Consider the following 21,199-nt stretch of genomic DNA (forward strand, 5'->3'; position numbering starts at 1 on the left):
TTTAATTAAAATTATTTATCTCTAAATATTTATTTAAAATTACTTATTTATTTTTGATTGACTTAATTAATCTCAAGTTAATTTTTGAGATGTTACAAATTGACATTTATTAAGGAAACTCATATCTAAGGGTTACTTTAACAAATTATTTACAAGCAAGGACTAATAATTAATTTTATTAAAAAAAATCATGTTTCTATTTAAACAATAATTTATTTCGCATCGGTTCTTATTTGTAAATAATTTTTTTAAGTGATTTTTGAATGTAATTTTTTTTATCTATTAAAAAAATTGCATATAGGTCTCATAAAATAGACTTATTTATAAACACGTCCTATAAAATTTAAAAATCACAATTAAAATTCTTTAAAATTTAAGTGTAATTTAAAATTAAGATATAAAGATAATATTATCCGTAAAAATACCAAAGTTAAAGTTGTTAAATATTTAGGCAATGGTTATAAATTATTGATAAAATAGTAATAAATAATTGATATTAATCAACATTTGAGTGTCATGTTGGTGTTAAGGTTTACGTCCTCCTGCATGTCACGTGTTCGAATGGACATTGAGAGGAGATTAAACAATTAATATTAAATTTTATTAGTAAAATGTAATTTGTTTAACTATTAAATATATAAAGTTATTGTTGTAAAATGTTGAGATGATAGTTATAAATTATTGATGAAATAGTTTTATACAATTAGTGTTAAACTTATAAAATATGATCAATTTAAATATATAAATTTATAGTTATAAAAAGTTAAAAGTATAATTATAAATTATTAATAAAATAATTATAAATTATTTGATTGATATAGGATATTTTTAATAAAAGTATTAGTATTTTTATATGTCAATTTTAAATTATATTTAAATCAGTTATAAGGACCTGACTGTGGTTATTGAATTTTTCAAAAAGTATTTGTTAATAAATCTGTTCAAGGGACGTATATGTCATTTTACTTTCATTAAATTTATTAAAAATTAAAAAAATCTGTTAAATAATCAATTACTTATCCTTTGGGGGCGTAATAAATAGCTCCGTGGGGCATTGAGAGTTGAGAGTCGAGACTTGAGGCAGGCATGCTAAAATAATGTTTTTTAGAAAAATTAAAAAAGGATATTTATAGGGGGACGGGGATAAGTATAAATAGTCACCAGCTTGACGGTGTCGAGTTTCCGCCGGATTTTAGTCATAGATAAAGAGGCGTTCCTTCCTTGTTCCCAGAGGAGGTGGTGGTGGTACGTGATTGATCCCGATTCCGATTGGGGTTCGATCTCCTCTCTATCCATTCTTTCTCTCATGTCCTTTTCTGTTTATCCTCTTGACAAACTTTCCTTTACTTTCAAGGTAATCAATTCATTGACAATCACCCTCGGCTTTTCTTTCCCCATTTTTTTCGGTGAATACAATTTTCGAGTTCAGCCGATGCAATTCTAATACACTGTCGATGTGAATTTTTCTCATTCAATCCAATCTGTTGTCACAGCAGGCCATAATCTGCAATTATTTTCTCTAGTCCCTTTGAATGTCTCGCATTTTTTGTTTTAAATTTGATGATATATTGAACAATTTGTTTGTTATAGTTGCGTACATGTGTAGGATTAGGTCTAGCAAGGCAAAGATGAGTGTGGCGAGGGCAGGAAGCTCAGATGAGTGTACTGGGCATGCAGAGCCTCCTGATCCTGATATTCTTGAAATTGATCCAACTTGTCGATACATTAGGGTAATATATTTGTTTAATCTTTTGTGCTAGCTCTTGCTTTTGCCTTCCGCTATACTTCTTTACCCTGCCACCCTTCTTGTAGCCTTCTGATAAACTCCGGTAGAATTCCAAGAGAATGACAGGGTAATAGAGATGTGTTTGGAGTGCTTTACCTGTTTTTGTTCCTTCTCTGTTTTCTTTGAATTCTGTGAAAAAATTTACAAAGTATCCAGACTTGTTATACTTCCCCTAGACTGAAGCTGCTTTTCGCATCTGTGACAGTATAAAGATGTGATCGGCAAAGGTGCTTTCAAGACATGGTGCATATCCATTGTTTTTGCTTTATTGTCACTAATTACTTCTCCATTCACTGATTTCAGTAATTTGTGATTCATCAGTTATAAGGCATTTGATGAAGTCAGTGGACTTGAAGTGGCCTGGAACCAGGTTCGGATTGATGAGGTGCTACAGTCACCAGGTGACTTGGAAAGGCTCTACTCAGAAGTGCATCTCTTAAAATCATTGAAGAACAATAACATAGTAAAATTCTACAATTCCTGGATTGATAATAAGAACAAGACTGTTAACATCATCACGGAGTTGTTCTCTTCGGGTAGCCTCAGACAGTATGTTTGCTTTCATTTGTGGATCTGTTTACTCTCTTTTGGCTCTTTATAGTGAAATCATCTGTTTTTTTAGTGGACATGATGAATGATTTAGGTATCGTAGGAAGCACAAGAAGGTTGACATGAAGGCTCTTAAAGGATGGGCAAGACAGATATTAATGGGTTTAAACTACCTCCATGGTCACAACCCACCTATTATACACAGGGATCTGAAGTGTGATAATATATTTATCAATGGAAACCAAGGTGAAGTTAAAATTGGAGATCTGGGGCTGGCAACTTTCTTGGAACGGACTAATGCTGAGAGTGTGATTGGTATGTTCTTCTGTTTCTCAGCATTTTTTCCTTCTTTTTTTTTTTTATGTTTAGTTAAAACTTAAAACAGAAAATAATTTTTTTTTTCTTAAGAAAACAACACAGTTACTTATTTTTCTTATCACACTGTTGTAAGAACTCATTGACAACTTTTCCCATGTTTATTTGTCTCACGGCTGTTCGAATGTAAACTTATTTTACATACATGGGAGTCTTGTAGGAACCCCTGAATTTATGGCACCCGAGCTGTATGATGAAAATTACAATGAATTGGCCGACATATATTCATTTGGAATGTGCATGCTTGAGTTGGTGACTTCTGAGTATCCGTATAGTGAATGCAAAAACTCAGCTCAGATATACAAGAAGGTTTCATCTGTGAGTATCATGAACTTGAAAATCAATAGTCACCTTTTTTTTTAAAAAAAAAAAAATCAATTGCTAAGTACTTTTGTCATACAATACTTGATTTCCTAGGGTATAAAACCCGCTTCCCTTTCTAAAGTCAAAGATCCAGAAATGAAATTATTTATTGAGAAATGTCTAGTCCCAGCATCTCAAAGAATGTCAGCAAAGGAGCTTTTGATAGATCCTTTTCTTCAAATGAATAGTGTGGCAAGAAATCGTCATCTATCCTTACCAGATATTGTCATCCCTAAATGTGGAGCCTTTGGAGATCGTATCCTCGTGTCAGAAGGTCCTGCTACTCAACATAACGGATCAAATTCCTTGGATCTTGATGATACTTGTGAATTACCTATGATCACTACATACGATGGTTCTGGTAACGCTTCACGTTGTCAATGTGTTGAGGTACAAAAGTTGAAGAGAGGTGATATTTTCAATCTAAAAGGTGAAGAAAATGATGAGAATTCTGTGTCGATAGTTCTTCGGATAGCTGATCAAGGAGGTTAGTATGAGTGTTGTTTGGTTTATTTTTATTTTTTTTTCTAATATGGAAATTAAATTTATATGTGACATCACTTCAAGCCTTAAAGAAAGGTGGGAAGAAATTACTATCCAATCTCTAATGATGTGCATCACATAACAGCAACAACTGTGTGTCAAAAATAACTTGCCTTTATTTTCATTCCCGAAATGTTTGGACTTGTCTATAAAATGTCAAAGAAGTTTATTTTATATCTTTTTCAGCATAGGTATTCAAGGAAATATTTGTGTTAATTTGAAGTCAATTATTTGTGTTAATTTTATTCAGTAATATAAATGTGGTAATTCCTTTGACTCAAGGTTGAGCAGTTTTTAAAAAAGTACTTATGAAAGTTTATTTCTAATTTTAATAACTATGCTATAATTTATTAGTAAAATGATGTATATTGTGGTGTTTCAATGCAGGGCGAGTAAGAAATATCCATTTCTTATTTTACCTAGATAGTGATACTGCTATTTCAGTTTCAAGTGAAATGGTTGAGCAACTCGAACTTCCAGATCAAAATATAAAATTCATAGCTGAGTTGATAGATTTGTTATTGATTAATTTGGTTCCAAAGTGGAAACCTTGTGTAGATATTGCTCATTTGGTTTCACGAAGTTGTAGAAAAACTATTATTGGACAAAAAGATCTGGAGCTAGCAAAACAGAAGCAGCACTCAGAAGATTCTATACAAAATATTACTGAAGAGAAAGGTATCTCATGCTCGAGTCGCAGTTCTCTTGCATCAGAAAAACATTATCACTCCAACTTGAATGAAATTTCATCCTATGGCAATATTGATCACGGAAATACAATCAAAATAGATGATTTGTGTTCTGAGACTAATGATAAGAAGTTATCTTTAGTTTCGTTCTTGTCTGTGGACTCAGCATTTAATGATTTCAACTTGCCAAGAGTACCAGGAGAGACTGAATGCTCTTTTGTATCTGTAATGGAAGCATGGCCAAATTATCATAGGTGTAAGATATCAGAATTAGGAAGTCATGATATGTTAAGCTTCCCAGCCCATTCTAGTAATGTTTCTTCTTTATCTAACGTAGAAGATGAGTTGAAAATAGAGTTAGAAGTGATTGAACAAAAATATCTAGAGACAATTAAAGAAGCATCAAAAGTAAGATCTCAAGCTATCATGGAGGTTAGAGGAAGGTTACCCCAGAAGAAGATCCAATCATAAGATAGTTTCAGCAGTAATTTAGTTAGCTTCTATTTTTTTCTCTTGGTTCATGCCTTTAAGTATAATGTGTAAATAGTGTATCTTGAATTAGAAAAAAGATTGATTTTGACTATATTTTTAGATCATCCTCTTTTATTTTAATAAATGTACTGATTACACTGATTTAATTCATTTATTTCTAATTCTTCTAAATTAGCCTACACATTTATCTGGTATGGTTTTTTTACTAGTAGTTATATAGTATAGTAAAACTACTTAAATTTGGATTAGTTTGCTAAAAAAATATCCATTACAATTTAACACTATAAAAATATATTCTCTATATTCAGTGACATTTCAATATTTTCTACTCACACTTATGGGTTATATATATATATATATATATATTTTACATTATCATCACCTTACAAGTGGAGTTTGACATGGGGTACAAGTGGATTTAAAGCTTTTTTATTTTTAAGAAAACTATTGATAATATACAAGTGGATTTAAAGCTTTTTTTTTTTTTAAGAAAACTATTGATAATAGAAGCTAGTCGAGGAATCGATCCCCAAAAAAAAAAACAGTCAAGTAATAAATTATAAATTAAAAAAATAAACATGTCTAAGTTTTATTGAAATAAGTATTGCAAGTATATAAACATGGTAACTAAATATTTTCATTTATTTAATTAAATTTTATGTGAATTTATACGATTTAATTATATTCATATTGTTATATTGATCTTAGACTAATCACATTATTAAAATTTTACTATACATAATTATATTTTATTAATTTTGAATGAAAAATTAATATTCTATATTATCCAAAAAATGTCATCTGGACAGTGGGGGATGATCTTGATTAATTAATTTTACAAGAGGTTCAATTCAAAAATAATAATTTATTATTATTATTAGCATGTTAAAGAAAAAGTATTTTAAAATTTCTTGAAAATGAATATTCTTATATTGGGTTAACAAGTAATTTGGACCATAAATTATAGATTCGGGGGTTATTTAAACTCCAAAATGTTATTTGATATATTTTGAATATTAAACAATTAAATTTAGAGTAACTTTGCAACTTCTGTTAAATTGAAACAAACATTTGTTACAATTTTTTTCAAATTCCATTCTCCCCCTTTCTCCTACTCTCTTTTGACAAAAATTGCATATCAAACTGTATTTTTTAAAAGTAACAGACATTTATTTTAATTTAACAGTAGGGGTGAAATTATGCAAAACTTGATTGTTTGGGGTTCAAAATATACTAAATACAAGTTTAAATTTAAATCACTCCTAAACTTATAGTTCAAGATTTAAATTGTATATTAATCCTATTTACATCTCAACATGAATTTTAAAACTCTTATATCTTGTCCAGTGTACAAAATATTTTTCTGTCATATTTATCCCACTTATAAGGTGTATTTTCAACGGATAAATTACTGATTTGCAAAATAAAATTCCAGATACTAACATAAATTTTTCAGCGATGTGATGATGATAAAATTGATCCTATCACTTGTATTCAGTCAGAAGTTATCAACTTACTTCCTCCGGATTAAAATATAAAACATTGATTATTAATTCATAGTTCTTAAAAATATTAATTGAAACTTTAATTTCTTTTTAAAAAAATTATATCTTTTTAATTTTACCCTCATTAAATACTTTATATAAGCATTTTCATAATAATATTTAAAATTTCAATGCATTATTTCTTTCAAAAAGAGTAATAAAAGGAGTATGGATATAATTGAAAAAATAATTATAAAAATTACCAAATGCCTTATATTTTAGACCAAATAAGATTTTCAGAAGAAATGTCATATTGTAATTTGGAGAGAGTATGTAATAAAAATACAAAGTTATCAACTTAGGTTGTAGATACTCTTCCTTTAAAAAATGTAAGATATTTTTAATATTTTAAAGTGTAATTAATTTTTTTCAAAAAAACCCTTAATAAATAAATTATTTTATATTTATTTTTAAGTAAAATACCTCATCAAATAAAAATAAATATAAAAATAATATTAATTAAAAAATAATTAAATAATTTATTAAGGGTCCAATTTTGTGAAAAATGTTTTCCATTCTTGCATGGGAGGGAATAGTCATTTCAACCATGAACGGAAGGACTCATATTTATTCTCTTTGCGTGGACATTCAGCGGAAAATTGTATTAATCTTGAAATAATTTTTTTAAGTAAATGCAAAAAAAATATTTTTAATTAATTTTTAAAAATACAAACTTAAGTAGAGATGGATTAAAAAATAATTATTAATCTTAACATTTTTTAAATTTTAGTAAAAACTCTACTATTTATAATTTTGATTTATTCATAAAATTTAAGGATTGAATAGAAGTGTCATCAAAAGCATAGAAGTACATGAAAATGTTATATTCTTTATTAAATGTATAATATTTATTGGAGTAAACGATTTTGTAGAATAAATTAAACATATTATTTATTTATTTTTGGTAATATAAGGAATAGAGTAGGCCCTACTAATGATGGAGATTATTTCTCTTGAGATGTGAAACGTAAAAGGTAGACTTTTTTAACTCGATTACTACATTCACAATGATTAAGATTTAAATTTTTAATCACTTGCTTGAGTGATGAAAGTTTTTAACCACTCATGCAGACTTTCATTAATTAAAATATATTGTTTATTACGAGCAAAATTTTAACGTAACTCTTTTCCCTTTACTAAACCCTTCTAAAACACAAATGCAACGTTTGTATTAAAAAAAAAAAACACACGCAACACTCACACGCGCGACACACGGCATGCAACATCTGCCCCACACCAAATTCTTTTTTAAATCCTTATAAGCCCGCTTAGAGATATAATTCATACCTCTTGTTTTAAGCAGGGAAGTTTTTGCCATTGAAGCACATGGTTTTTAATAATTTTAGAATTGGATTAAGGTTTTTAAGGAGGCAATTTTATCTCTATGCTTATAAATGAGACAATTTTACTTTTGAACTACTTTTTTAAAGAACGCTAAACACCTTATAAAAAAAATTTTTTGCCTCATCAAAAAAATATTTCAAAAATAAAATTATCTCACTTAATACAGGAGTAAAATTGCTTTTTGAAAAAAAAAATAATTATAAAAATGCACCTCAACCATTGGAAATTACATGATTCTAAAATTTTGATCCATGGTATTTTTTAAAAAGCTTGCCCCCTCTAATTTTTATTTGGGAGAAATACTTATTTTTAATTTTTTGATATTCACTCTTGGAGAATTACATTAAAATTTCATACAAAAAAATTAATTATTATAAGATTAATTAATAACTAAACTAAAGTTAATGAAATTTGTGGTAATTAATTTTTTTATGTGGGCCTGCATTTAATTTTACCTTTACTCTTTCTTCTTTTACCTTCTCAAGTATTTCACTTATAATGTCATAAATATTTTTCTCAGACCTGAAATTATCGTGAGAATAAAAAAATATGAAAATTTAGAATAAAAAAATATTAAAATTTCTCTATTATTTTTTTAAATCAAAAAACCGTATTGTTCTACCTGTTCATTGTATTTCACTTATATCATCATGATTATGATAAGAATCAAAATTTCTCTTTTGTTTTTATTAAAAACCGTATAAATTTGAAATTATGTTTGAAACGTTGAAAGAGGGGAAAAAAGTAAGTAAAGCAGAATCAGCCCTGGTTTTGGCGGGAGAATAAAAATTTACGGATGGAAAGGAAGGCAAGGTTCAGGCTTGAAAGAGCGGCGCCAAGGTTCAATCTGTCATCGAACAAGACTCAGAATCTCAATTGCGGAAAGCTTAATTGTCAGTCTTCCATACAATAATCGACAGAGCCATTCTCTATTGTTTCTGTAAATAAAGAAAATGGCGGGACGTGACGTGGAACTGAAGGCGGCGGCGACAGCTTACCGGAATGCGAAGGCCGAGGGGAACAGGCAGGAGGAGGCCCGATGGGCGAACGTGATGGGAAATATATTGAAGAATAGAGGAGAGTACGTTGAGGCTCTCAGGTGGCTTCGAAGAGACTATGAGGTTTCTCTCAAATATTTGCCCGAGAAGCATTTGCTCCCCACCTGTCAATCTCTCGGGGAAATTTATCTCCGGCTCGAGCGTTTCAGCGATGCTCTAACGTATCAGGTATAGTTGTCGGGATTTTTTTTTCCCCCGAAGTAGTTAATTGGATTTTCCCTCTATCACATCAGTAACCCTCGAGGTACGATTGAGAGAAGAGGATTGAAGGGTTTTCCTTATTTAAGCTGGGCGGGACGTTAGTTTTCTTGAATCTAAATGATTAGGTATCTTGAGAACCTTATTATACCAGCAGTTTCTTACGTTGATAAATGGGATATTGAATAACTATGCAAGTAAGATGCATTTAAAGACTTCTTCAGGGTTTTGCGTAAGCATGCTTTTGACTTACTATGTTGACACATTAAGTTAATCACTTTCTGTTGCATGATATTTCTCCTTCTTTTCGTTCAGAATATCTAAGAAAAAAATTGAAAACTATATTTCTTCTTTTAATACTATCACTGAACAACCATATTGATGGTTCATTTTTCACTTTTTAAAATCGGATATTCAATTTCTTGATGTTTTCCCCCTATCCTGTTTTAGAAAAAACACTTGGAGCTTGCTAGGGATGCTAATGACCTTGTTGAGCAGCAAAGGGCCAGCACCCAACTCGGTCGTACTTATCATGAATTATTTTCAAGGTCAGAACATGATCATCTCTCTATACGAAATGCAAAAAAGTATTTTAAGTCTGCTATGGAGCTGGCAGGGATTCTTAAGGAGGACCCACCAACTAACAAGTCTTCCTTTGTCAAAGAATATATTGATGCACACAACAATATGGGAATGCTGGAAATGGAACTTGATAACTTGGAAGAGGCTAAGAAAATCCTAACCAGAGGATTAGAGATTTGCAATGAAGAAGAGGTCAGCGAAGATGATGACGGGCGCAGCAGGCTCCATCATAACCTTGGAAATGTATATATGGAACTGAGAATGTGGGAAAAGGCTAGAAAACATATTGAGAAGGACATTCAAATTTGTAACAGAATTGGACATTGTCAAGGGGAAGCAAAGGGCTATATTAATCTTGGGGAAGTGCATTACAGGACTCAGAAGTATGATGAAGCACGTTCTTATTATGAGAAGGCACTTGCTCTGGCAAAATCCATGGAAGACGAGGATGCACTAGTTAGGCAAATTGATGAAAATATCAAAACTGTAAATAAAGCTGTCATAGTAATGGATGAATTAAAGAAAGAAGAGCAGAACTTCAAAAAGCTTAAAAGATATTTGGCTGCTGCAAGAGGCTCAGCACATGAACGGAAATGTCTTCTGCAGCAAAATGAGTCCCTTGATCGCCTTCTTGAGAAATCAAGTGTGATCTTTGCATGGGAGAAGGTAGGGTCATCATTTTGTTAAATTCACAGTCTTGTCACAAATTTGCAGCGACTCTTTAATTGAAACGTTTTGAATGTTTAACTGTTAATGAGAGTTGAGACAATTCATTTTCAGACTCTCCTTTATATGACACCTCTTTTCACCAGAGAAGAGTTCCTTCTGCTGTACTTTCTATTATTGGTTTAGGAAAGAAGTGCTCGAGCAGCATGGGTCTCTACTCTCTTGTTTGTGATTTGTTCATTTGTTTATTCGAACTTTCAGTTTTACTATTAGCATTCAAAGGAAAGATGTTCTGTTCGTTTGCTATACCAGTGTTTCATCAAGGACAGGAATTTCGCTATTTTGTCTAGTTACTCTCTGTTAAGTATGGATGTTAGTTGTTCATTTCCATCTCCGTTATGGCTCATTAATTGGAAGCTTTATATGTGAATTCTATGCGGAGACTCTTTGACGCTATTCTTACGTGTCGCTACTTATTAAAATGTCAATATTCCTCAATGAGAATTGTCATGGTGTAGCACTGTGAATTTGCAAAGGAGAAGAAAGAAATGGCAAGTGAATTGCGTGACAATGAAAAGCTCAGTGATTCATATCTGGCTCTTGGAGAATCATACCAGAAGCTCAGAAATTTCAATGAAGCTATCAAATGGTACAAAAAGAGTTGGGAAATGTACAGAACAATTGGTAATTTAGAGGTAGGTTTGGTGCTAATGTCACTGCACGATCTTTTAATATAAAGTTTTTTGTTATCTTCCTATTTCTGACTTTTACTTTGACATGAAAGTGAGACAATAAAAACCTTAATCCTTTAGTATATGACTTGATCGGTAAATGATTTTATAACTCTTAATTGCATGGCATAAGGGGATAATTGAGGTTCTTATAGTTTATATGTTGCCATGGTTTCCATGATGTGCGTGCTCTTTGGTTGATTCTTATTCTTTATTGGTAATGATTATAGGGCCAAGCACTAGTAAAAATTGATATCGGTAATGTTTTGGATTCTGTTCACAATTGGAAAGGAGCACTCGAGGCGTTTGAAGAGAGCTACAGGTACTGAAATTCATATTTTGAAATTTACTGGTTGATTTTATTTCAATATAAAGAAATAAAGTGTATGGAAAAAGAAATTGATTTCCATCTGTAATGCATTATCCAAGGAATTGGGTTAATTTTGAATACAATAGTTTTCTCCGTATGCTTTTGGCGTGCCTGAGATCGCATTAACATTAATTGTAGACATTGACTTTTCCTTACATTAGATGTGAGGAAATTATTAGAAAATTCCTAAAGATAACAACACGCCTGTAAAGACGCTACTTAAACAAACTGATTTCAACTAAAATTCAAGTTATCCCAAAATTGCTATATCATGAATGCCAAGAATCCTACTAAAACTCTATTGCATGAGAGGATGTCTTTAGGCTTGTACATTTATTAAAATTCCACGAAAATGGTAAATGAACCATAAACGATAATTTTAAGGGGTGCTCTTCTCTCAAGAGGCTGATCTTTTTCTCATAATTGGATGCACTCTGAGACTCACCTTTCTAGTTTAAAAATTAGGGTGAGAATCTCAATTGAAAGTTTAGCTTCTTGAAAGAGAGAGTTCTCCATAGAAAGACCAAACCTTAATTTGGTCCAAAATTTCACTTGCAAATCCTTGCTTCCAAAGTAGATAATGAATATTAAATTCTTTCCCTGAATTGCCTGGCCTCTTTAATGTACCAAAAAGAAAATACTTTTCTCGTAAAATCTGATATTGCACGAGCAGCCAATGTGAGACTGAAACGTTTCCACTGAGCTGCATGCATAGATGCGTCCTTGTTCACTTTCTCTTGATGGTTATTCTGATCACTGCTCATATGTCATGATATCACAGGATTGCTGCTGAAGCTAACCTTCCTTCTGTACAGCTTTCTGCCCTGGAAAACATGCACTATAGCAACATGATAAGATTTGATGATGAGAATGAAACCAGGTAAGTTTTTATGGAAGTTCAGAGATATATTTTCTGCTGTTAGGTTGAATTACTCATGGACCCGAGTCGTAAGACCTACTAGTGAACCTGTGTAGTTCTAATCGTTAAATTTCAACCTTTGAAGGAGGTTGAAACTTTTAATTGATCAACTGAAGAAATCAATAGATAAAGACCCCAAACCAAAAGACATACGAGAGAATTACTGCTCTGAGACTGATACTGAAGCAGATGAGTATCTCTCAAATAGTGGGTCTGAATCAAAAATAGCAACTGCTCGAGAGGAATTGAACGATGACATGCCCCTTATGTCACTCTTTCAGTCCAGAAAAAGATCATCCCAAAAAGCAGGTTTCATGGAAGGTTATAGCAACTCTGTCGAGGAACCTCAGCCGTCACCTAGAAGTTTGCCAAAAACTACCAGTCAGAAGACTGTTGGTTTTAAACGTGTCCGTGTAATCCTTTCTGATGATGATGAGGAGGGAGAGAATGTTGATGAGATGAAGCACTCAGAGAGAAAGTCCCGTGATTGTCAGTTAGAGGACTTCTCTACTTCTGATGCAAGTGAGTTTTGATTGTTAATTGCTTTCAACCTTAGACTTTTTTATACCAAAATTAAGTACTCCTGATACTTTGCAAATTGCAGTAAAGAGTAAAAGAAGTGGTGCCAGTCCTGCTGCTAAAATTCAGGTAAAAATCTCTAAATTATAACTTGAAATTCGTGTTTTGTACTTTTATATGTAATCGAATATAAGCCTATACATGCATACTTGATTGGCAGGTTGAAGAAAGCAGTAGTTCTTTCAAATGCCGGAATCCTCACAGCAACACAAAAACGACCAGCAATTCTAGATCTCAAAGCAATGATGTAGTTGCCGAACCTGATATTGCTAGTGGTTCAAAATGTGATACGAATGTCTCTGGCAAAATGTTGCCATACGGAGTCTCCTATTCCATGAGGCGTAGTTCTGAACGAGATGTGAGTTCTATTATGATGGCTCTTGTACATTATTTCATCCAATCTTTTGTGTCGCTATTTCTTATCGATATTTTCTTTAACCTTTCGCCCCCTGTCCTTTCTCTAATTGCAGCATGATATTACAGTCAAGATTGAAAATGACCTGATTTACATAGGAGCATCCTCGTTTGTTGCTAGAGATCAGTTGAAGTCTGAAGTTGCGTGCTTATATTATCTACAGCTTCCTAGAGAGAGAAAATCTGAGGGTACGCAATTCCCAATTGAAGTGTTCCTTTTCACAATTAAGATCGGCAAATAAGATCACCAACCAGTTTGAAAATCTAGTTGTATGGACTCTCATATTCTATATAATTACTTTAGGTAATGTTTGGGAGTTTTTTTTGGAATGAAATGAAATGGAATGACTAAAAATCTTATATTATTATTTAGGAGAAATTTTTAAAAGAGAGTGAAATGTTTAGGGGTGGCTTTCCAAGTCAACCCTTACATCTTAAATTCATTTTTCTTGACTTCCCAATTTGAGAGGTCAATAATAAAATAATATAATATGAATAATATTATTATAAAATTATCTTCATCTTTTTCACCCCTCACCCCTCTCACTCTTTCACACTCCTTAACCGTAAAATTGAAAAATATAATTATATTTAATTTAAATAGGTTAATTTTATAATTATTTTAAATAATAATTAGACAAAATCATTTATTTATTTTAATAGAACTCCTAAACAATGAAATTTTCCATTCCACTCTACTCGGTTCTACTCCACCCCATTCCATTTCATTGATGACAATTCCTCTCCGTTACATCACATACTCTCAAACATGCCCCTGGAGTTTTCACGATTATACTAAAATGTTTACTTGTAGGTTTGTTGCCCATTATTCAGCACATAAAATGTGCTGGAAGAGATCTAGAATCCCTGGAAGCTGTCGAAAATCTTAAGGAATATCTGGGAGATGATATGGTCGAAATTTCCGTTGACGGTATGTAATACAGCTGGCTTATGTTCATTTAGGAATGTCACCATGCGATGGTTTCTACAATTAACGCAACTTCTTATTAATATAATTTCTGGTCAAGAACTGTCAGTGCTTTCTCCCTTCATTTGCCACATTGGATCCACGCGAAATATTTGGTTCTTGAGATCAGTTGAATAAAATTTTATCTACTTCATTGTCGTTAGATATGTCATTGATGTGGCAATTTATTTAGGCATAGGAGGTAGAAAGCATTAGAGGAAGATACATATGCATCATTATCAGGTATCATAGGCCTGCTCTGAATTGTAGCTGTATTATTATTAACACCGATTTCAGACGTAACAACCATCTGCAAGTGAGATATGCAATTAATTTTTGGGATAATGTAAGTAAAGGACCCTGGAAACAATTTAATTTCATAAAAAGATTGCTTACAAGTAAACATTGACAATTAATATAAGTATCCGGTCCATCTAGGTTCTTATAAGATATTAAATTCGTTTAGATGTCCTTCATTGATATTTTCCTTTCGCCACTACAGGATGGGTTCAGAAGCGCTTAATAAAAATGTACATGGACTGCTGCGAGGAGTTGTCCGAGGTACCGAATCTTAAGGTACTCAAGAAACTATACAATTTAGAGGTAAGATGCAACTCTGTCGTGTCAATTCTCTCTTTGCTATTTCGCAAGAGAAGTCATGATTTTTCGTTTTTGGAGATTGTTTTGGACGTCTTTGTGTAATATCTGTTACTTGTATTGTATGGTGGTCAAAATATTTTACGGTTGATAACTTATGAAAAATGCCATTATGTTGAATGAATATTGAATATTGATATTCTTACATTCTTCATGAATGTTGATAAAACGCATATTAAAACGGATTCCAAGGAAGGAACTGTAGCTTTGATTTGTTAGGGTGCTTCCTTGATTGTTGCAGTCGTAGATTCTGCTAACCAATGTGACCAAACTTCACAGAAGATGAAAGAAAAGCATCAATAACTATGATAACGTCAAAATGAATCTTTTTCATTCATGCATTTAAAGAGTGTGTGTATCTATAATGATTTATAAGACACGAAAGGGCCTTTCCAAAGGCCCTGAAACATGGCCCCATTACTTCTGGCATAACTTGCCAAATATGTTCATCTGCACAAACTTTAGCTTCTCTCCAAGTATGGACTGCATTGACTTCCCTTAAGCGCCTCCATTTTACGGTACGACAGATCCAAGAAGCCACAACAGACAGTCCCAGTGATATCAACAAAAGAAATGCTGTACCAAGTTCCCAAAAAATGCTCACAAAAACATGCTTTCATCAACCACAGAGAATTGAATTTTTTGCTTAAATTATTGTTGACTAGATGTGGATCCCATGCATTGCGCTGCTGCAGAATCTGAGAAAAAGCCACATTGTCTCATGAATAAAGCAGTCGTTTGTTAGAGTTTTCATATTTATATTGATATTCATTGTGGCTTCTTATTTTTGTCAACCAGGTTTCAGATGATGAGATTATTGTGGCTGACTGCGACCTGCAAGATTTGTCAGTAACTCCATTGTTAAATGCACTGCTTTCTCACAAAAGATTTGCAATGCTCGATCTCTCTCACAATATGTTAGGTACATGAGGCTGGTTTGTGGCTTTTTTGCTTTAGAGTCCACTTCTCTCAATTGCATTCTGATTACTTTCATGCTCCTTCAAGATAAACTTCTTTTTCTGTGCGCACATGCTTCTCAACTCATCTATATTTTGTTCAACTGAGGCAGGAAAAAAGAATATGAAAACCAGATATAAAAAGTATAAATATATGTAAGTGCTATCTATTCAATAGCTTTGGCCTTACATGGGATCTCTATATATTAGGAAATGGAACAATGGAGAAGCTTCAGAAAGTTTTCATGGCATCCGGCCAATCTTATGGCGGCCTGACCCTGGACTTGCATTGCAATCGGTTTGGCCCAACGGCATTGTTTCAGGTATGGTTCCATGCGCAAAGATTTTGACCTTTACATGATTTCCTTTTCTCTGCCCTGCTCCTGTTCAAATGTTAACACTCGTGGAAGGGAGATTTAAGTGTGAGATTTTAAATTCAATAGGTGCAATTATCTTCTTTGATAAATGATAAGGGTATCTTAATCGAAAGATAGTTCTGAAAATTGAATTAGTGATTGGATATGACCAGGCATACAATTCTCTGAAATACCATCTGCAACTGCCTGTCTTGTTCCCATGAACAACTTTTTCTGCAAAAGTTTTTGAATCTGAACCTATTGCTAGAAAATAAAACTTCCCTGTTGCATTCTTCTTGTTATTCGTTTGTTATTCGTTCGACTTTGATACCATTCCTTATTTGCTAACTTATAAGACCTGCATTTTTCTCTCAGATATGCGAATGCTCAGTCCTATTTGCTCGGCTTGAAGTGCTTAACTTTTCTGGAAACCGTCTTACTGATGCATGTGGATCTTATCTTTCAACTATCTTGGAAAAATGTACCGGTAAGCAGCAATGCTGCACCTTCGTCGTTTTCTTTTTTTTTTTGGTTACATCAGGAACCTTGGTCATTATCCACCTCCATCCTAACTTTACCACGAGTTAATTCTAGGTCTGTCTATTTTAAATATGGTTGTTTGCGTGGTCTCTTGAGGGATGGAGGGATGTTGATAGTCACTTCCTTTTTCCTTTTCGTGGTTATTATCAATTTATCACAAGATACAGAAAATATAAATTACCAGAAAGCACGCTTGTCATTTCTCTAATTCTCTCGTGATCTTGTCATTGGGTTTCTGCTACCAGCCCGTCATAAGTCTCCTGGCCTCTACTTACAACTCTCCTGTTTTGCAGCCCTCTGTAGCTTGAATGTAGAGCGCTGTCATATCACATCTAGAACTATTCAGAAGATGGCCGATGCATTGGACTCTAAATCTGTACTTGCGCAGCTTTGTATAGGTATCACGTATTGATATTCTTTTCGAATACCTGTCAGATGTAATTTTAGAGTTCAATGAGTTCTCTCTACTCTACGCCAGGTTATAACAACCCTATATCTGGGAATGCTATTGTTAATCTACTGGACAAGCTCTCTGCTTTGAAAAGGTAGAATCAATTGGATATATCATTTATCTTGTAATTTGTAACATTCATTATGGCATGTAGAAATTAAATTTAAATAAAATAAAATTTGTTATTGTAGGTTTTCTGAGCTGAATCTGAGCGGTCTAAAATTAGGCAAACCAGTCGTTGATACCCTTTGTAAGCTTGCAGGGAGCATAACTTTATCAGGATTAATTCTTGGAAGCACGGGAATTGGAAATGTGAGTGATATATATGTTCACCATGTGTGCTTTATTATTGTTGATACCTCAATTGTTTGTTCTGCATGCATATCTCTGCTCCTCTGATCCAGATAGATGTTCTTCTGCAGGAAGGGGCAGCGCAATTAACGCAATCCTTGTTCAATGGGACACAAGAACTTGTGAAACTTGACCTATCATATTGCGGGCTTACATCTAATAAATTTTTACATGCAGGTGTTTCTTCATTTTGTTCCATTCTTGAGCTGAGGCTGGAAGGAAATCCTATCATGCCAGAGGTTCGTCGCTTATATATTATCTATTTTTGGTCTTTCGTATTTGTGTTCTAGTAATGAATGCATTTTGGCCGGTTTTGTCTGCATATTGTGTATGCATTCTTCATGATATTACCACGTCAGAACCCTTTGAAGTAAATTGCATGATTTTATCGAGAGGTATATAGCATTTGCATTTAACTTTTGGTCTATATAACTAGAATTCAGGTCCTTTTTTTGTGTGTGAAGTTTGTGAGATGAGCCCTATTACTCATGGCTTTTGAAGAATGCAGTTTCCTATAGATTTCATATCATATTTAGATTATTATCTCCAATTAGTGCTGATCACGATATGAATTAAATCAGTGAATTATTATTTGGTAATCCAAGTTATAATTTTCATATCCTTAATGAATACAGGGCAGCAATACTCTATCGTACCTTTTAACAAACCCACAGTGCAGTCTAAAAGTTTTAGTCCTTAGAAATTGTCAACTTGGGCTTACTGGAGTTCTCCACATAATTGAGGCACTAGCAGGTAGGCATTTAATCTGTTCTGTTTGTGTTCATCCTTTTGAAAATGTATTCACTTGATCCATATTTTGTTTTCTGTATCAGAGAACAACTGCCTACAGGAGCTCAATCTAGCGGGTAATGCTGCTCCCAATGAAATTTCTTCTCTAGGACATGACATTTCAGTAGGGTGCTCAGAAAAATTGAAGCAGAAGCTAGATATTTGTGAATTAAGTTCACCCATGGAAATGGGCAAAACTAACGAGTCTCTAGGGACTCTTAACAATGGTAATAATTGTGAGCTTGAAGTTGCCAAAAATCAAGATGATCAGACGAGAGTAGAAGCCGCAACTTCTGGAATTGAAGACAGTTATGCCAGTTCATGTCAAAGAAATTCTTCATCTCCCAAGAGCCATTTAATTCGAAAACTTTCAACCGCCATTGGTCTAGCAAACAACCTGCAATTACTTGACCTCAGCGATAACGGTCTCCCTGAAGAAGCTGCAGAACTGTTGTACGGTTCATGGTCATCTTCATCTTCACGAGCTCATTCAAGTCACAAACATATGACTGATCAGATAATTCATTTCTCAACCAGCGAAAATAAATGCTGCGGAGTGAAACCATGCTGCAAGAAAGATTGATTTTGTTTCTCTTGATCTCACTGTCGTGGCGAATGATCTCGTGCAGTTATTGGAAACATGTTTCCATCAGAGTATTTATGAATGTGTTCCTTGTCAGCAGTTACTGCTTCTTGTTAGTTTTCTAAAGGTACGTACTAAGTGCTCGAGCTTCATTTGTTAGTTGTTACGTAAAACTTGTATATAAAGCACAATTATTTTATTGATCATATATATGTTGGCACTATATCTATATCTATCTATATATTGATTGCCTCTACTGGACTGGATTCTTGTCAGGGATTCTTTGGGGATAGCTATCTACTTACTGCAATCTAAACATGAGCATCTGAGTAAAGTAGTGTCTGCCATTGAAAGTTGGTTCAAATTACTTCTCTGGAGGGATTAAAGGAAGGGAAAGTTATGTCCCATTAAACCCAAGTTGCAGGATGCAGCTTTGCCTGGCACTTGGGTCCTCTTGATTGCAGATTACGGAGATTTCTTTTTAGATATAAAAGAATGAGATTATATAGCTAAAAAGTGTCCGTGCAAAGATTCGCAGATATCAGCAGTGAAGAAGGTTGTGTGCCATCCAATATGAACAATAGAAGAATTGTTTTTAAGATTTTGTTATATATATATATATATATATATATTGATTCAAGCAAGCCTAAATATTCAAATGCTTTTAAAGACACCACATCGATTAATTATTGCATTTCTATTTTATATTAAAGATTGATATTTTTGTTATTAATTTCTTTTTAAATATAAATGTCATTTCTTGTTGATAATTTTTTTAAAAAAAGTTTCCTACAACGCGATTAAAGGGACAATTGTTTTGAGCATTACTAAAACAATGGCATACACTAGGCCTTATTGAGGAAAGGTGCTTATTCAATTTAAAGAATTAAGGGATTTTTTAATGATTAACTTGATGAGCATCTATAATTTTTTAATTGCAAAATATTCACAAGCTACACATGCATGATGTGTAAATTACATATATCTATTTTTTTAAAATTCAAAAAATCATGAATTTTAGAAAACCTGTTTTTCAGGGACAGTATAAAAAGTTTTCTTGCGACTTAGATTTACCTCCGTGTAAATTGTAATTGGGTTGAGTAAAAAATATATATCTAAGGTGGGAATTCAAATCTTGGAAATGAAAATTAAAAAAAAAATGTTAGTTTAGCTATCCTTTAGTTAGACTTGACTTTATTCAAATTTATATTAATTGTAGTAATACAAGGAATATGACACTTTGAAGGTCCTCATAAATTAATTCCACAACCATAAAATGTCAAATCTTGTAAATGAAAATAGGAAGAAAAAAACTATGTTAGTTTAGCTATCCTTTAGTTAGACTTGACTGTATTCAAATTGATATTAATTGTAGTAATACAAGGAATATGACACTTTGAAGGTCCTAATAAATTAATTCCACAACCATAAAACGTCAAATCTTGTAAATGAAAATAGGAAAAAAAAAAACGTTAGTTTAGCTATTTTTTAGTTAGACTTGATTATGCTAAAATTTATATTAATTGTAGTACTGTACAAGGAATATGACACTTCGAAGGTCCTCATAAATTAATTCCACAACCATAAAATGTCAAAATTTTCCGCCGAGTTGCAAATCAAGAGGGAAACAAAGTCATAAAGTACAGCAAATAAGTCAAAAACAATTAAAGAACAGTTAGACATGAAAGCACAGCATTAGAAAAACATATCAGATTTGACGACACAGATGTATGACCCCATGTCCCAATCCATATCAATATCTGATAAGACGCACGTCATCTTATAAAAAGGAAAAGATAAAGAAATGGGAAACACATATGAAAATCCGCTATCTCATATGTAGATTATTAGGCCAAGTCAGAATTAAAGAAGTACACGAAAGGCTAAGTTGATTAGACGAGTAAGAAGAAAACCTGTGAAAGTAAGTACTATAGCGCAATGAAAATCTTTTTCAGGTATGATTTCAGACTCTTCCAAATGATACTGAAACATGTACTGAATATGCGTACAACGTCTTTAGTACTTTGCGTGAATGATATATATATATATATAAAGGATAATAAAACTTTCTGTTCTTTAATTAAATTTATCCCCCTTCAAATCATAAAAACTAATTATATATAATTATGAAAATTTAAAGATTTAATTGAAAAAGATTAAATTTAAGCAATCAAATTGATAGCTGAAATGAATTTAAAGGGCTGAATATTTCATAATTTCTATATAAAAATAGAGATAGAAGACACGAGGTGATTAAAAAGGTGAAAGAAGCAGTGAGTAATTAATTGGAAGTAAATGATCGTTGGTTGATTATGATTTGAGCAAACGGAACAAGTTGTGATGAAGT

At 32.6% G+C, this 21,199-nt stretch overlaps 2 protein-coding genes across 5 annotated transcripts; both read left to right on the forward strand.

Moving 5' to 3' along the window:
• Window positions 1–1,155: 1,155 nt before the first annotated feature.
• Window positions 1,156–4,928, forward strand: LOC129308132 (probable serine/threonine-protein kinase WNK7). Of its 4 annotated transcripts, none has more exons than XM_054949159.1 (8): window positions 1,156–1,354; window positions 1,591–1,730; window positions 1,992–2,029; window positions 2,108–2,335; window positions 2,439–2,650; window positions 2,871–3,028; window positions 3,128–3,560; window positions 4,004–4,928. In XM_054949159.1, the coding sequence occupies exons 2-8, from the start codon at window positions 1,599–1,601 to the stop codon at window positions 4,774–4,776; spliced, it is 1,974 nt and encodes a 657-aa protein (XP_054805134.1). In that variant the 5' UTR covers window positions 1,156–1,354; window positions 1,591–1,598; the 3' UTR covers window positions 4,777–4,928. The 4 variants fall into 4 exon arrangements, with proteins under 4 accessions (XP_054805134.1, XP_054805133.1, XP_054805135.1 ...); XM_054949158.1 differs by having other exon boundaries at window positions 2,430–2,650; window positions 4,004–4,927; XM_054949160.1 differs by lacking the exon at window positions 1,992–2,029 and having other exon boundaries at window positions 1,607–1,730; window positions 2,430–2,650.
• Window positions 4,929–8,467: 3,539 nt separating this feature from the next.
• On the forward strand, window positions 8,468–19,526 carry LOC129307840 (protein TONSOKU). The gene is made up of 21 exons (XM_054948762.1): window positions 8,468–8,911; window positions 9,392–10,189; window positions 10,708–10,884; window positions 11,151–11,242; window positions 12,072–12,170; window positions 12,295–12,731; window positions 12,814–12,857; window positions 12,949–13,146; window positions 13,259–13,391; window positions 14,017–14,133; window positions 14,672–14,772; window positions 15,625–15,748; window positions 15,993–16,105; window positions 16,514–16,625; window positions 16,972–17,076; window positions 17,157–17,223; window positions 17,321–17,441; window positions 17,552–17,719; window positions 18,116–18,233; window positions 18,314–18,979; window positions 19,129–19,526. The coding sequence occupies exons 1-20, from the start codon at window positions 8,639–8,641 to the stop codon at window positions 18,850–18,852; spliced, it is 3,936 nt and encodes a 1,311-aa protein (XP_054804737.1). The 5' UTR covers window positions 8,468–8,638; the 3' UTR covers window positions 18,853–18,979; window positions 19,129–19,526.
• Window positions 19,527–21,199: the final 1,673 nt, after the last annotated feature.

This window comes from Prosopis cineraria, unplaced genomic scaffold, assembly GCF_029017545.1.
Source record: "Prosopis cineraria cultivar Desert tree isolate PC_DT_omini unplaced genomic scaffold, ASM2901754v1 PC4, whole genome shotgun sequence".
Taxonomy (NCBI): domain Eukaryota; kingdom Viridiplantae; phylum Streptophyta; class Magnoliopsida; order Fabales; family Fabaceae; genus Prosopis; species Prosopis cineraria.

Coding starts and splice junctions, on each gene's coding strand:
- LOC129307840 (XM_054948762.1), top strand. CDS start 8,639: ATGGCGGGACGTGACGTGGAACTGAAGGCGGCGGCGACAGCTTACCGG. Junction 12,732..12,813: donor CTTCTCTACTTCTGATGCAA/GTGAGTTTTGAT, acceptor TGCAAATTGCAG/TAAAGAGTAAAAGAAGTGGT. Junction 17,442..17,551: donor GAAGCACGGGAATTGGAAAT/GTGAGTGATATA, acceptor GTTCTTCTGCAG/GAAGGGGCAGCGCAATTAAC.
- LOC129308132 (XM_054949158.1), top strand. CDS start 1,599: ATGTGTAGGATTAGGTCTAGCAAGGCAAAGATGAGTGTGGCGAGGGCA. Junction 1,731..1,991: donor CAACTTGTCGATACATTAGG/GTAATATATTTG, acceptor CATCTGTGACAG/TATAAAGATGTGATCGGCAA. Junction 3,561..4,003: donor TCGGATAGCTGATCAAGGAG/GTTAGTATGAGT, acceptor GTTTCAATGCAG/GGCGAGTAAGAAATATCCAT.